A 17606-nucleotide genomic window follows, 5' to 3' on the forward strand; every position below is an offset into this window, starting at 1 on the left:
AAAAGATCTATAAGCAACATTCCAGGATATAAGCCTTAAACGGCCGACGAGAACAATAGCTTGCACCAACATTACAAGTGCACATACAATGTCAAACATTAGCCATGATATGGGAACTTTCACATACATTTGTTAATAAAATGTCTTAATATTTCACCAACTTATGCTTTTAAGTTTAGTGGCTTTAAGGAGAATTTAAAATCTTGAGTTGGTTTATGCACAAAATACTTTGAATACCTCCCCAAAAAAACTTTTATAAATATAGGTATTATGTATGAAATCAAATTATCTGTATTTGGTATTAATAAACCAAAAAGGAACACATTGCTCACATTTAACACAATTCTGATAAAAATGATTGCAGTGCACTGTAATACACTCTCATGCCTCGACACAAAGCCTCTAATTAATTGTCTTTTTACAACATTTCAAGAGAATAATGCCTTTATGTACATAGTTTAATATTCTAACAGCTCAAGATGGGCCCAGTTATGCACAATTGAACCCAAGTGAGGTTTATATAAAATCTGAGATAAAATTATTAACATGAGTTTAAAACCAGTTTAGTTGTCAATGAAAATAATACAAATAAATAAGTTAAACAGAAAGTAATGGCACAAACTCCATGATAAATGTCTTCCACATTAAAAGAGGAAATTTCAGTACTTGTTAAAATTTTGTTTCGGATTTGTAATGGGTGTTAAATAGAATGTCAGTCTCTTTCTCTCTGTGTTATTGTATTATTGTTCATGGTGCAGTAGTAAAACTACTCTTGATTTCTTTGGGTGATTAGGTCATGCCGCATTGGTACATTACTCAATAATCTTAAACAATCTGAAAAAAGTTGGTAAGTGATGGCACATGGGGCACAGAGATGATGCCTCTAACCTATAAGGCTGTCTTTTGACACAATGAAATGGGAGATAGCAGAAACACAATGAGCAATAACCCTTACAAGCGGGTGTGTGAGGTGTGATGGGGAGGTATATGGTAGAACACTATAAAACATCAACCAAATTAATTTAGGCTAGATGTTAAACATTACACCCATCTCCTACACAACGAATGCAGCCTGTCAATTTACTAGGCACCACGGAGGCACAACGTGGCATGCAAGGTTCAGTGTGAATGCTGGGTCTGCCTCCACTCTTTGTAGGCATTAGGTGCGCTTTAAGAATTGTGACAAAACATTGTGGTCTTCTAATGGGAAATTTGTTCATAAGATTTGGGGATGTCAGGGGTCTTAACAAATCTTAAAAACATTTAAAAAAAAAAATAATATATTTTTTTCTTACTCTGTTTAAATTTGTGTTAGCAATTTCTGTACTGTTATACAGATTACTTGTTAAGTGTGAAGCAACTTACAGTACTTTGCTGTGTTTGTAAACTACACCTGAGAGACTTATTCATTTTGCCTTTAACTAATAAGAGTATCTTTTATAAGAAACAATACATATCACTTCAAGTTCCGATCTAGCGTTGAGTAAGTTTGTTACCAAATCACATGACAAAGGAATGCAATTGCATTTCAACTCCTTGGGGAAAACTACCCAATCTAAACATTAATTAACAGTGGGGCAACATGTTCATGTTTTTAGGAGATCATGTAGTAGAACTAAGGCACCAATATATTAAAAATGTAAGTAACCAGTGCTTAAAAAAAAGAACAAAAGGGGGCATTTAAAAAGACTGTTCTTTGGGCAGCTGTGTAGAAAGTTCACAGTAAAGAGATTCTAACTTGCAGTTTAGGAAATAAACTAGAGTCTGACTGGCTGTTATGGGCATCACCGCCTGCAGTTACCTATAAAACAATCTTCAGAAATGTCCTCCGTTCTCTTCACTGCTGCAAGAGTGTGTGTGTGTCTTGCTCACATCTCACCTCAGCAGCAGTAAAGGTTTTTCTGCATTTTTGCTTATGCTGCTAAAAATAAAAGTGTTGGTTTTTTTTTTTTCATTAGTGTATACATTCTACAATTGTCACCTCAATGAAGGTATAAACCGACATTATGGTTACTTTTGCCAACTTGATTTCTTATATTAGAGAGAGATCATCAAATTTGTATGTTACAAAGATACACATTTAAAAAGACAAAACAAAAAAATAAAAACTGAATGAAATAAAAATGTTAATGAAGTAGCAAACAGATATTAAAGTCCTATTTCGTATTCATTGATTACTGGAATAAGGGAGAAAATGAAAAAGTCATTATGAGTGGCTGCCACTGAGACAATGAGAATGGTAAAATTCCAGAGCACTGGGCCCTTTGTGGTTTGCAATAGATAGGCCTATACAATGAAGCCTGGCGCCTTTTCCAAAGCCAATAACAATGTGGTTCACAGCCTTGTTAAGAAGTGTCTGCGTAGCTCTTCCATGGAACATGACTTGAAAGGAATGTATGTAGTTTCAGCTGTCCGGTGGATAACTTAATTTATTTAAATCATTCTTAAATTTTTTTAGCAGTTGAATGTTTAAGCTAGCTTCAAAGTGCTGACAGGGAACGATGGCATTGTTACCATAGTCACCGGGTTCAGGACTGTTTGCCCAACTAATTGGGGGTGGTGAACCACCTGGGCTCCTACAGTTGGCTTTGCCATGACGGCAGGCTGGCCCAGGTTTGTGGTTCCGTTTACTTGTGGGTGGGAAATGGTGTGAGCAATGTGGCTCATCATGGGCTGACTTACTGCAACAGACTGGGGATAAATGGGTAACTGCTGGCCAAGATGGGTCATATGATTAATGGCAGCTGGGTGCACAGTGATGTGGCCAATCGGCTGAGCAGCAGTGGTTAGCTGTACAGGGCTTGACGTGGAAGGTGCAATATGAGCAATGTGCTTGGTCTGAGGCCCTGGGATGACATGATTTAGAGTCTGGATGACGGACGCATGAGTGGTAGCTGTGTGGGCTATCACTGTTGACTGCACCGTGGAAGCAGCCACAATATGAGTCTGTGCTGGCACCATGGCCTGAGGCGGGACCAGAGCTTGGTTGGAGAGAGGCTGTAGATGGGGAGTGGGGACTTGTTTCTGTTGAATGGAGATGTGCTGAGGCAGAACAGTGGAATGGTGATTCAGGGAAGCTGCGTTGGACGGTACCATCTTCAGGAGCTCTGGCTGCTGGCGTTTTGGTAATGAATTTACAGGTCTGTCGTCATCCATGTCCTCATCTATGTTGTCTTCTCCCTCTGACAGACAAAACAAGACAAAATGGTTAAAAAAAACATCCCAACAAACGTCAATACCTCCATGAAATGCTCATAAAATATACTGTTCTCAAAAAAAGAATATCAAATTCAATTGGTGAACTAAGAAATAATAATAATAACAACAAAAAGGTTATGTCCATCTGAATTCACTTATCGTGCAGTCTTGAAGTGGTTAAGTAGCTGCACCTTTATTGCCCTGATCATAATGATATTTTTCCTTTTACACATAAAAATAATCCATGTCCCCTATGTATCTCTGCAGCAATAGATTACCTAATGCAATGAGACTCACTATCAGTTATGTATTAATGCAGTGCTACAGAGAAGAGTGGGATCAGTAAAGTCTCACCTGCTGTTTATATAAAGCAGGTGATGGGATAGTGGTTAAAGTACTAATGTGCAGTAGTAACTCTCCGCAAGCAAGCAGCAAGCATCCTTCAGTACAGGTTAGACAATGACCACAAATGTTTTATTGCTTGCCAAGGGTCACAATACATTTGCACTTTGTTCATAAATAACTCCAAATCGCATTTATTGCAGATCAAGCTAACATAAAGGAAACACGTCTTATGCATATACTTTGCTGTAAATAAAATGCTCTACGACACCTCCAATAGTATAGGCTTTCCCAAAGTAACACTTTTTTCAAGTAGCAATATTAAGAATAGTCTGTAGGGGTCAGCAGCTGAAGGAGCAATATAGATGCAGTGACTAGAACTACAAGACAGTTCTAAGAAAATAAATTAAAAAATAAAATAAAAATAAAATATTGACATTTAATTCTAACAGAGAAGCAGGAAAGGTTCACTGTACCTCTTTATGCAATATAAAAATATCAGGGAATAGAGGTGATGCTCGGTATTTGCTAAAAGCAACGTGCCAAGACTGACTGAAGGAGGTCAATTAATAGGAATGAGAAACACAATTAGGGATATGTATGAACAATGTTCCCCAGGTACCTGAAGGAAAAGTGTTTGTACTATAGCTGCTTGAACTGGCCGCATATTGATTTTGAAACAGGTTCTAAAATTTGATAAAGTGACTGGAGATTCTCAAACTTAAGAAACAATAACAATCAAGAAAGTAGGTTCCACAATGTTTGAGAGATTCGCAGATATTTAAGTTACATTTCAAATTTTTTCAAATTAGTTTTTATTGCAAATCTTGAACGCTGGTGTTCGCTGTTCGATTTGATCAGTTTGAAAACAATGTAAATGTATGCAATTAAAAAAATTATTTAAAAGTGCTTTAAAAAACAGAACAAAACAAAACCATGAAGGTGAACGTTTCAAATTGGGGTCTATTAACAACTGTTCCGCAAAACCCCGGTGTTTTGGGCCTTTGACCCAAACCGGTTGAATATTTTTGAGCTTTTTTAAGTGTTGCCCATCACAACTAAAAAGGTGCCCACTTTCATTTTCTAAACTGTACTATTTAAATAACAGAATACGTACAAAAGATGGTGTTGCTCCCAGTAACCCATGGAACAGTTTTGACAAATGCCCTCCACTATAGTAACACTAACAGTATTCATGGATGTAAGGTACCTGAAGCTGTGGATGTGGAGGCCTGGTCGTCCTCTGGCTGAACAGTTTGACGCACAATTCGGTCAATTTCCAAGATATCCATCCACTGGCTGAGTTCATTCTTTAAGTCAGCCAGCCGCTGCTGTGTGGCTATTTTCTCTCTTGCCAAACGTTCCATTTCGTGCTCATATTCCTTTTCTTTCCTTTTCAGACTCTGAGAACCAAGGAAAAAATAATTTGAAATTTCCATTGACTGTGCAGAAAAACATGCTTATGACTTTACATTTAAACAGAACATTATGTTCTTATTCCAGTATAACTGAAAACACATCTGATAGTTTGGTCTGGTTAACACGCTTAAGTCTGTGTGATTTGTGAATTTCTGAACATGTAGCAAATGCTTACAGTTGCTCTAAACACGTTGGAGGCACTCATCTGAATTTGGTTTTGCTAGGCAAGGTCTTTGCTCAGTTTCTTATGTCTGGTTAAATAGGTCTATTTTGAACATCTCAACTTATCAATTTTTCAAAACCTGCAGTTTAGTAAATATACCACTTAGTCTATTTTGTAAATTGAACTAACCAAATATCCAGTGTTATTACATGCTTTCACACTAGTGGCATTATGGGAGCACTGCTCTGTGTTGGAGCCTTTACTTCAACCAAGGAACCTGTGGAGGTGACCTCACAGTCATTACTGGGGAATTTTACAAGTCCCAGAAATGCCGCCTATTACACAAACTGTATTTCTCGGTGAGGGCAGAAAATACCACCAGGACAACGAAACTAGGCCTGCGGCCCACTGGAACTTGGGTGCTGTCCATTTTTTGGAATATCATTTAAGTATTACAATCTTTAAAACTAGACATATTAAAATGATGCAGTACTGATTTAAAAGCACAGCTAAACAATGACATGTACATTTTCATACATGATGCATGAATGTAATGTGCACCTTTTTGTCTTACTCTGTCTACCGCAGCTTGTTTAAAAAAGGATTTATTTCTCTCCCCATCAGAAATATATAGAGCCACCCCAACAGCTTCAAAATATTATCTGATATAAGACAAAAACAAGTTTCAAAAGTATACCATGACCATTAAACTTTCTGTGACATCAATAGCAATTGGTTTTATTATGTGAACCGCAAACCTTCTAAACATATCTATATTCGACCAGATCTGGCCACTCAGCCCATGTGCCAGGTTCTATTTCTGCTGTCAACCAAAATAAACTTAATTTACTTCCCCACCCCGGCACCTTTATCGCAGATGGCAAGAGAATTTTGAACTACATCACTTTCAACACACTTAAACCGATATTATGTATAGAGCACTACTGGACAAATGTCACACATCGATGCTCAGTTTATTTAACAAACAGTGCAACATAGCAACTGATCATCAATTCTCTTTCATAGATCAGAGCAAGTCACACAATGAGAGCAAATGTCAGAGTGGTTGAAACGGTTACTGAATATTAAACCGTTGTCAATAAATCACAGAGCAGCCTGTTCAGTTTCACAATTTTAACTTCACATGGAAACATGGTTATTAAACGGTCTACTCCTACTGGAAGATAATCCCTAGAGCCAGCATTTTGTTTCAGTTTTGTTTCAGATATACTTTTAAAAGCAATAAGAATATTGCTTTTCATGGTCCTACCGACATGGCAGTGGGACACTGAAGATTTAATGTCCCTCACCAGTCAGGACAGAAACCAGTAGTAAAATCTCTTCTCCTCCTCCATTCCAGCAGTCGTCTTTACTATCCTCGCAGGACTGGAGAGCGCTCACCTGAGACGACCTTGCCTCTCCCACTTGGCTATATAAAAACCACTGTCTGGGGGGCAGGATGCCAGCTTGCCAATACTGTAGGTCCAGATGGAAGGACATCAGAGAGTGTGATTTTTTTTTTTTTTTAAATAATTCTGGTTGCTGCTCCTGCATTACTTTGACTCAACCTAATACTGTTGTAAAGGGAAAAGCTCTATTATATACATAACATACACTTTCGACAACTAGGTCTGTTTTTATGAGCTGCAATGCACTCCGATCACAGTCAAGATCAAGGTCCAAGGGGTGAGCATACTTGTTAGGAGAGTACAGGAATATATCACTTCAACTTGCTGATAATATTCATTATTCTTTCAAGACCTCTACTCGTCAGAGGATTTATACAGACAAAGCAGGATTAGAAAGAAATGCTTTGTATGTGACAAAAAGAGGATGATTTTAAATGTAATGTCTGGGTGGGGGGCTAAAGACCAAATTTTGTCCTTGTTAGTTTGCTTAATCTATAGAAACAGCAATTCCAGAGTATCTTATTCTTTTGCATAAGTAATCCAGGACTGCGTTCTCTCAATATTGATGCCCTGTTCCTCTCCAGGACCAGTGAGCATGGAACCTCAAGCAGCCAACGTGTAATATCCAGAACCCCTAGAGGAGATACTACATTGTTTGCTAAGGAAATTGAGAGTTATCACTGGATCCAAGTATGGTAGGAATATATTCTCTTCTATTCCTATGATGTTATGTTACAAAGTTCCTGATAGTCAAGTCTTTCAGAATGGAGTCAAGTGAATCAAACCTTGGATCAGGGAAACTGGCTATCCAAGACTGGACATCTATTTTCACATCCCAGTGCTCTCAAGAAATTCCTTCGGAGTTCAAGGGAGAAATGTCCAATACAAAGTAATACCATTTGGGCTTCCTATATCACCACAGACCTTCACAAATGCCTCTTGGGTGCTTACTGCACACTTGTGGGAAAGTTTTTACTTACCTAGATAGTAATCTCCCAAGAGCTTGAAACAAGAATTCATTGTTACTACAAGTCCAGGTCACTACTGAGTGTCTGCAAAACCATGGGTGGCTACAGGAATGGAAGAAGTCCTAAACTGAGCCAGCTCAGTCCTTGAGGTTTCGAGGAGTAGAAACAGACTACTCAATTCCTTATGCCGTAACCCAAGGAGAGGCAGCTAGTTATATTTCAGCACCTAAGGCAAATGAAATAATGGGCCAGTTGGTGGATGCCACAGATTCTGTCAGATGTGCCATGATTCACATTGGTCTACTTCAAGAGTTGTCAAGGCAATGGGATAGAGAAAACAAGGAAAATTAATTAGCAGGTCTACCCAAAGAAAGCAGAAATGGTCAGCTTCTGTTGATGGTTGATCCTGATAAATTTGAAATGGGAAATATTACTGAAGAAGCCTGCCAGGAAAATAACATCAGAAGCCCATGAAAAGAATGTGGTGCTTGCGGTATCACAGATTGTCTTCAAATTAGAGGGAACTAAACACAGTACAGCTAACCTTGCAACTTCCAAATCACCAAGCAGCAGTCCTCTTCTTGCCTTGTCATGAGCCTGCTTTGCATGGGTCGAAATCCATCTACAGCATTTGGAGGCCTTTCACAACCTGGCCAGCCATTGATATACAAGCAGACTTCCTCAGCATGCACCTGTCGCACACTCCTGCTGTATATTCCCCCTCTACCTCTGATCCGTTGAGTAGTCAAAAGGATATTAGATGACAGAGCAAAGATGATCGCAATGCTCCTTGGTGGCTGAAGAGATTCTTGCTTCTGAGATTGCTTCATTGGGCAGGATATACCAGCCACTCACGCTCAGCTAGTCTTGACGCAGTATCCAATCTGTTGTCCGGAGGTGAAAAAACTAAGGTTAATGGCCTGGGGAATGAAAGGGAGAATATGTGGACCAGATTGGTTGTAAGGATCATAAAAATCCTTTTAGCAGTGAGAAAAAGGTCTATGTCTAAGAAATATTGCAAAGTTTGGCCTGTCTTTTCTAAGTTGGGTTATGAACAGGTGGTAGAAATCCTTCACGCTGCCCTGGAGAAAAACCTAAGCCATACTGTACTAAAGGTTGTAGTATCAGCAGCAATTTCATTCTTGTTCGATAAGAGGAACCTTGATTGAGGACATATCTTCTCACATTTGAACTAAACTAAACTAAAAGTCGCACCCTTGAATCTGTCTTTGGGTACTACTGGAATGAAAATAACTTGCTTTGATCTACTGGACATCACTGGTTTAAGAGAACTGACATAAAGACAGCTTTTCTTGTAGATATTGCCTTGATAAAAAAAAAGTGAGTGAAATCCATGCATTAAGGGTGTCAGAGCAATACCTGGTCAATCAGGAGGATAAAGTTGTCCCATGACACAGAACGTCTTCCAGAAGGTTCATTCACAGCTCCTTCTTAAATTGTGCTTTCTAATTTCTTTGATAACCCATAAAATGCATATGTAGAGAACTATCCTAGACTGGATTGAAGCCTTTCCACACAAAAAAAAGAACCCTGAGAAATTTAGACCCATTTGCTTCTTACATTTGGGGGATCGTAGTCAGGACATTCACCTTCTAAGAGACTGATTACGCCGGGCATAAAAGAAGGCTATTCAGCAGAAACCAATAGCTGCTCCACTCACAGTTAAGGCTCATTCAACCAGGGCAGCAGCATCATCTTGGGCAGCTGTAGAATATTTGAGCATTTCAGGTATGTGGTCTTCACTCAACATATTTGTCAAGCACTGCAGCCTAGATGTAAACCATACTCCTGAATTAGAACCTGGGACTAAAGCTATTTCTGTTTTGAGTGTAAATAAACAATTGCAGCATCTCTCAGCCCATGTGTCATTTACTCCTAGGATATATCCCTTCAGTGTCCCACTTTATTTCATACTTGCCCTTATTTCCCTTTCTGGACCATAGAAATGGCATTAGGCACAAGATCCAACCCAAAAAATTGTTTTGCAGATCGGTCAGATCAAGAAGATTACTGCTAGGATGGAGAGGCAGGGTTTAACAGCTGATCAATTTGTTGTCCTTCAGACTAGCAAGGTGGATAAACCCTTCAGTGTCCCACTGCCATGTCTACAGTCCAGTAAAACAAAAGGACAGTGAGTATGAAATATATTTTCTCTTATACATTAAAAAAACAAAACAAAATCAGAATGCCACATCTATTTTGAGAAAACAATGTGGTGGAAAAGAAAATATCACAAATAGGTTCCTGGAGAATGCTGAAGGTGAACAATGTGCTACACTGCAGAATGAAAAAAGAAGTCTCTGTTGCTGTAATTCACAAGTGGATTGCGCCTTTAAGAGAATCCTTGCTTCAGAGCCTCCTCCCTTCTCAGTGGGGACAGAAACACGTGTACGCAAAGACGTCATACTTCCCCTTCACAACTCCCAGCCCTCCCTCCGCCTTTTGCTCTTTATTTTGCCGGGAAATTAACTGGACTGGTGCCAGATTTTAAATCCGCCCCCTGCCTGCGTGCATTCCATTTAAGGCTTGCACAAACAGCCTGCCAGAAACCATGTGCTCAGAACAGCATGCTGGTTGTACAGAAGGTTGTATGAGGGATACAGGTAGTCACATTTAGCAGTGTTTTCCAGGTGAATATAAAAAAAACACTATGACATTGCCTGGATGGAAAACTTGCGGGAACCAATTTTCAAACCTGGCACTGTCTGTGGGAATCAGAAACACTTGGGGACTAAACATTCTAACTAGAACTATTAACAATTGTGTTTTTGTTTCCGAGAGAAAAAAAACCCCCTCTCTGCTAAATACCACCATAGTTTGTAGGAACCTCAAAACATACTCTGCTTTGGTTAGTGGTGGTTACAGCGTAAAATACCCCCTAAAAGCGTGATTTTATTTATGTAATATTCTGTTGTTATTTATACTGTTTATTATCAACAGGCTTTCATTGGCAAATAGCATTATTCTGAATCTGGATTCAATATAAACAATACAGGCCCCTAACTTGTCTCGTTTGTGAAAGTATAATTTACGGTTTATGGGTTTTTGTTTTAAAAAAAAAATAATATATATATATATATATATATATATATTTCAACATTTTTACAACCTTGTGAAAAAACATAATAATGTTATCTACTTTATAAGGCACTTTATCCCAAACAAGGGAAGCTGTGCGCTAGTAAACCAGTATATAGTTGTATATCTATTCCCACCATTAATATTAATTTATTAAGCTTATAACATATCAAATGCAATATTAAAAATGCAAAACGAAACCACTACCATGATTTTCAATAATGTAATTAAGGTATATGAATGTAGTGGCAGAAACAATTGCATTTAAAGATTAAAACCTGGACATATTCACTTGTCAGTGCACATCTGCTTTTATAAGCTGCCCCTTACCTGACGTAACAGTTTTTTCATTGATGCCTTTGTTTTTCCTTTCACCTTACATTGTACTTTACAGACATTTTGTGCAGCGCTGTACATTGAGCATCACAATACAAACAAATTACATTATGAAAATGACCTGCCCAAGTGAGCTTACAATCTTAAGAGCTTTGTCTATAAATGATCTGTGGATTGTTGGGAAACAAGTCCGTTCTCATTTGCCATGCCTGTGCCTGGCGTATTCTTAAAAAAATAAAATAAAAGGCTCACAGGCAATTATTAGGATATTTATTTGGGATTCAATACAAGTGAATGGCAGGGTGTTTTAGAATCATATGTGAAGCATTCAAAGCACTTCAAGAACTCCTGACGTACTGTTTATGTCACAAGTTGCTAAATGGGTAACAACATAATGCAGGGAATGTCGGCATCTTGGACACTGTAGCATGCTGAGCAGGCAGGCTATTAGGTAGAGGTAGGCTAAGTCTCCAGCCACGTGTGGGGGCTCCTACTTGCAATGTTTTATAACCTTTATTTTCCTGGAGTAATTAGGGTAATCTGGTCTGTACCAAAGGGATTTATCAAACTTGTTATAACATGCAGTGTCTAGCAATCAACCCATTATCTCTGACCTTGGTCTCTAAAACCATATAAAAGCTAAACTTATTATAAGCACAACGCATTTTCTTTTTTGAAGAATAGGGAATCAAGGAACAGATTCATTTCTGGAGAAAGAATAAAGCTTTTAGCACCAACCACATGTAATATATATAAGTCAAGTCCACTAACAATGCCAAGAAAAACCTTCTCTAAGTTTGAAATTGCTATTATTAGAACTATCATAAATTTTTAGAAATATTGCTAATATCAGAGAACAAATAGAAAAAATATTTACTTGTAACTTATCAAATACACAGAGGGGCAGATTCAATTCAGTGCAATGTGTCACGGGCATCACCGTGATGTCCAGCTATGCACATTACCGCCTATTACGGTAAGGAATCTCCGCTCATTCTTTTGCGCACCTCTATGGGGTGTCACACCTCTATGGGTTACACTTTTATATGTCACAGTGTAATTTTAATTACTCACATTAGTTGCATGGAGTACAGTAAGGACACATCACAATCAAGGAACCAACAAGTAAATATTGTGTGTCTGTGTTTGCATCTGGGACAGATTTTCTATACAAATTATTCTCTGAAAGTGAACTCTAGTAAAAGTCGTTGTGAACACACATTGAGGTCCATTGTAATAAACAAGCGTGGTCTCCAAATAATACTTTGCTTTGGTGCTATCCAACTGGCTGTCCACATGTTGCCCTTCAGGACACCATCTGCAGCCCCATATGTTGAACAGTACTGTTCCAACAATTTAGGCATCTATCCCCCCCCCCCCCCTCACAGTCAACAATTTAGGCATCTATCCCCCCCCTCACAGTAGCCACTAGTGTTATTATCAATAAAAGCCACATGGTTTCAATATGAAATCTCTCCAGTTTTGCTATAAGAAATAACTATGGTATCATTGGCTGAAACCTCCTGCGATTTCATTGGACGGAGAGGAATGCTTCCTTTCCACACTAGTTGGGTGATCTTACCATAACACATTTATTTAGGCTACAGAGTTGCAATGAAGGAAATGGGGCTATAGTGCACAATGAGGCTATCACCTGGGCACAAAGAGTGTGGGTAGGCTGCTTATGGTGTACAAATGACATGGTAGACAAAGCTGTATGTGGTGTACATTGTAAAATATGTGGGCATGAGGCTGGAATACTGAGTATAGAGTTGTATATGGTAGACATGTTATGGACATGATGTTCTTATGCTGGACACGGCTGTAATGACAGGTTCACAGCTGACTATCGAGTGCATTGGGCTGTTATGCTGGGTAGATGCTGTATGTGGTAGGGGCTCCTATGAACGGTAGTTTATTTTCTGCTATGTGGTGCATGCTCTTTGGATCACTTTGTATAGGCATTTTCAATGTACCGCAAACGCCATTTACACATTTGCCACACAGTAACCTCTACTCCCTGTGCTGTCTGATCCTGCACCAGTATAAGTCGCCCAAAATGTGGCCATTGGAGAGTATCCCTTTACTTTATGAATTGTTGGTAGCTTTGAAACAAGTGTACTATATACCATCTACCCTCCACAATTTCATATGGAATACAACAAAGGTACTTTGTGAAATATTCCACTGATAAAATAAGCTAGTCTATGAGCAATAAAAGTATTATCTCATGTCTGAAAAAAATGAAAATATTTTCTCAGCACTTTAAAATTATTACCGTGAGTGATGGCTGCCTCTGAAGAGAGAACGGGAAATCTGCAGACTTCCACTGCATATTTCACCAGGGACAGCTATCACTCATGGCAGCAATTTAAAGCGCAGAGATTGTGCAAACCAACACTCACGTTTACTAATCACTAGTTAATTCCTACATAGGCCCATCCTGTCGCTTGACCAGAGAATTAACCAACAGGATAGGATCATCATTCAATTTAGCTACATAATATATGAACCCCCACATTGCTTCAAGTTTCATTGTGGCATCAGAGCTGTACCTGCACAGGCTGGTAGTGACCATCTCCCAAGTGCATTCTCTGCCATGTCTGATAACAATCCTAGCAATGTCAGTAAGATCATTATTTGGCATTTCAGTTGTTTTGGTGCAATATTTCAGCATGTGTGGCCGACTTTGTAATTAGGGTAAAAGGTCAGCACTTTGTTATCTAAAACAAATTCAATTGACTCCCTTCAGTCTTTGAAATCCATTGATTTTGGGATTTCATCCAAGCATTGTTTGTATCAGGTCATTTCCCGTTTATTTTGCTGTGTTCCACATAGACAGATAGATAGACAGCCTCTCACCACATTAAAAAAACACAACTTAAAAAAAACACAACAGAAAACTTGTTTGTAGTTTTAAAAAAATACTTGTAGAACAGATTTCTAAGTCAGCCCAATGTTTCTTCCCAAGTAGCAACTTTTTTGTGCTGGTGCCAACTTACATGTAAAGATATTTTTTCCAATGTTTAAACCAGGGTTGTCCAGCACACTTGTAAATGTGGCCCAGAAGGAATTTTGGTTGTGGCAAGGGGGCAGCGCTCTTAATGGAAAAAAAAAATCCTGCAAAAAAGAAAGAAAAGAAACTACTTACCTTGCGGTCACGTCAGCTGGTACTCCGGCCCCCTCCCTTGTCTCCTTCTCCGTGCGGCGCTCACAGTGAATGTCGGGCGTGATGTCATCACGCCCAACATCCATTGAGGAGCGCAGCACAGAGGAGACACCTGCGCAAGAAGAACAATCAGCAGCACAAAATTGGAGAAAAGAAGAGAAAAGGACAGGAGAACAAGCCGATTAAAAGGTAAGTTAAGGGGGATTTTTTTTATTATTTCAAGGGACGCTGACAAGTGAATAAAAGTCACCTGGTCCTGGAGCATCATGGACCCTATCTCCCTGCTACATACTTCTACTAGTATTACTAATAGGGCATTATATATTATTCTCTTTGGCCCATTATAAGTTGTTATCCCTTAACTAACATAGTGGTGTAATTATCAAAACAGGTCACAATTTGGGGTCACAGTGGTGTATATGTCAGGTACCGCAGGCCTGGTCAGAGCACCCTGATATACAATGCCTGGCTTAAATGATATTGCATCGAAACAATACAAAAAGTGATTATAGTATAATAACTAGAGAGGATTTTTTGAACAGGGCGATTGAAAGGTAAGTATAGGGGGATTTAAAAAAAAATTATATATATATATATGTTAACTATGTTTTCTATGGTTTTTTTTTGGATGATCAGCTATCGTTATTGTTAGTGTATCTTATGTGCGGCCCAAACCAACTCGTCGTCTGCCAATGTGGCCCAGGGAAGCTAAAAGGTTGGACACCCCTGGTTTCAACAAATCAACTATTAACTAAAATTATTCAGCACAACCTTTCTATCAGAAACAATAACAAGGTCCACTTGTAAAGGAAACATAGCAAAAGTAAATGCTGATAAAATTATGCATATGTATTTAATTATAACAGATTCAAATAAATGTTACAAATGTGATTTAAGCATAATATGGGAAAAAAAATTTTCGATCAGTATAAAAAAATATTGCTGATAATAAGATAGTGATTGCCACCATCCGGGAGTATTAATGAAGGCTCTAAAGCAATGTGATTCAGACACCAACTTTAGATAAAGACAAAGTGTTTAAAAACGTATTTGAAGATTTTACATTACTGTCTTTTAACTTCTTCCACATATGGTACAGTCAGAACATTGTTATTCAATTACTGACAAAGAGATGTAACACAGAAAAATACAAAATGAGAAGTAATCTACAATGTTGGAGACAGTACGTCTTCATAGTCAGATGTCTGATCTTCACTGCTGACGTAATATACACTTCTGATTTGCAATGACTGCAATTCTACCACAACCCCCTCCATCTTTCAGGTACATTATTTGCTGCTGTTGCAGATTCTGGCTACATAGGTGCTATAAGACATAACGGAATTGGGAGTATTTTATGCATGTACTTGTGTTTTCTGTCCCTCCTCCTGAGCCAAACAATGACACTCCAGTCTTTTTCCCATGTAAAAGTACTTGTCATAGGCTGCTAGTGGATTTATAATGTGGGGTTGTAAATTCCAGAAAACAAGCCACATTGATTGGTAACCAAGTATGCCGTTATATTAAATACTCTTATTTGTGTAATATTGGTAAAAAATGAATTACTGGTGAAAGAAAATATTAAACGCATATCCCTAGGAGTGAATTCAGGAGTTTCACTTACGGATTGACAATTCGGCACCAGTTTACAAAAATGGCCAAAAGATGAGTTTTATAGGTAATTATTTCTGACGAGACACTGCAACTTTCTTATCAGAAACTCATCCCTAAACTCCTCTGCCCCAAGATGCCTGCATTATGCCCTAGACACATTCTGCCACGTTGGAGTCATATTTGCAAGTCCTGTGTAGCTTTATTTGCTAGAATGCACAGGTTATATCCATAACCATGGTGACCATGTTACAAAAGAAATTCCATTATCTACATCTCTTGCTCATTGATTTTATTTACATTTCTATGAAAGTGTTGTACCTGAAATCAATGCATTAATAATATGAGATATGATGTTTGTTGTTTTCCCTCAGCTTTATCCTCACAGTTACCTGTTTGTGAAAACAATCTGTAATGGGAGATAAAGTATAGCCTAGAGTCACATCACACTTATACAAAACTGTAGCTGTACTATGTCCATATACCTGTCCTTATCTACTGGATATGAATAGGTCTCTAACAATAATGGGCTTCGGAATCCTGAGCTATCCCACTACAACTGGATCGCCATCATACAGTTAAGTCTTTGTTCTGAATACTTGTTTGAAACAGATGCCTGTGACCAAGTCACCATCTGAATCACAGATTAGGGACAACTTTAATGGATAACAAAATGTTAAAAAAGATAAAAACAAATGACTAGTATTAGTTATCTTTCCTTCAACCATACAATAAACCTGAAAAGCTACTTTCTAATCAAACACACATCTGCAAAGCAAAGGGTGTTGTTCTCTTTCATATTAACCACTTATTTTCTGAAAGCATAGGATAAAAAAACAAAAAAAAAACAGTTATGCTTTAGCTACAGTACGTACCAGAAAAAAGGGGAATGGATAGCATAGCTAATGACTGTGTGTGCTGAAATGTAAATCCTCACAATGTGTCTGTAGAGAGCATGAAGTTGTATTACATATGCCATTGGAGGAATCCCAGCGCGTTTCCAGGGAGACGGAAACGAGATATTGCCTTGGAAACTGCCTCGGCTGAGTTGCTTCTTACAGATATATACTGCATCAATTTGGGACCATCTTTTCTGGAGATAACATTGAACCCTTCTTTCCATTGTCAGGGATGACAATGTGGTGGGTAGCACCTATGTTTGAAAAAACGCTTGAAAACAGCTTACTCGGTTACGCCCTTTAAAAGAGGCAGGTGGGGGGGTTTGTTCGGTTATGTAGAAATAGTGGAGTGGAACTTTAACAACATATTCATGTCTAGGATGTTTGCAACTTCTTAAGTTCATGATTTGAAATTTACATCTGGACCCTGTTTCATTTAAAGTTCAGTGTTCTCCCCAGGACCTCTTTCCCGGGCGCTCCACCTGACTGTTTTTACTTGACAACCGGCTGTTGGAGCTCTATTATAGTAAGACAAACCATTGTTCACTATTATAATAGGCACTGTGTGAGCACTGCAGCCAGCAGAGTGTGTCAGACCACTGACCACCAGTCTGACCCGGTGGCAATCATAACTGCGACAGTGGAAATTTCGGCACTTAATCTGCCAACATTTCCACTGTTGCAATTATGTACCCTACCTGTCTGACCAGTCCAGGCAGGCAGAGGTTCAGCTGCCAGGCATGAAAAAATTAATTATACCTAAACAAACAAAAAAAATAGTGGCAATTCAAGTATAAAATATAGCATTATTGTAACACAAGAATATTTATGCTAAAATCAGGGATATACTATGCTAAGCAACCATTTGATTTTTATCATTGTAGCAAGTATGTTCTCTGATATTTTAAGAACTATAAGGTAAGATTTTAACAAAAAGTGGGCAACTCTCGGTGCACATCTAACTGTGCAAAAATGGGCAGTGAACAAAAAAAA

At 38.5% G+C, this 17606-nt stretch overlaps 1 protein-coding gene across 2 annotated transcripts in view; it reads right to left on the bottom strand.

Annotated features, from left to right (window-relative positions):
* Nucleotides 1–268: 268 nt before the first annotated feature.
* The window catches only part of MNT (MAX network transcriptional repressor), a 73682-nt gene continuing 56344 nt past the window's right edge, over nucleotides 269–17606 (bottom strand). For both annotated transcript variants that reach the window (XM_075196762.1, XM_075196761.1), the window contains 2 exons: nucleotides 4751–4943; nucleotides 269–3182 (listed from right to left, as the gene is read on the bottom strand). In XM_075196762.1, coding sequence (XP_075052863.1) covers nucleotides 2470–3182; nucleotides 4751–4943 — 906 coding nt within the window. In that variant the 3' untranslated portion in view covers nucleotides 269–2469. The remainder of the gene's footprint in view (nucleotides 3183–4750; nucleotides 4944–17606) is intronic.

Source organism: Mixophyes fleayi, chromosome 2, assembly GCF_038048845.1.
Source record: "Mixophyes fleayi isolate aMixFle1 chromosome 2, aMixFle1.hap1, whole genome shotgun sequence".
NCBI classification, from domain to species: domain Eukaryota; kingdom Metazoa; phylum Chordata; class Amphibia; order Anura; family Limnodynastidae; genus Mixophyes; species Mixophyes fleayi.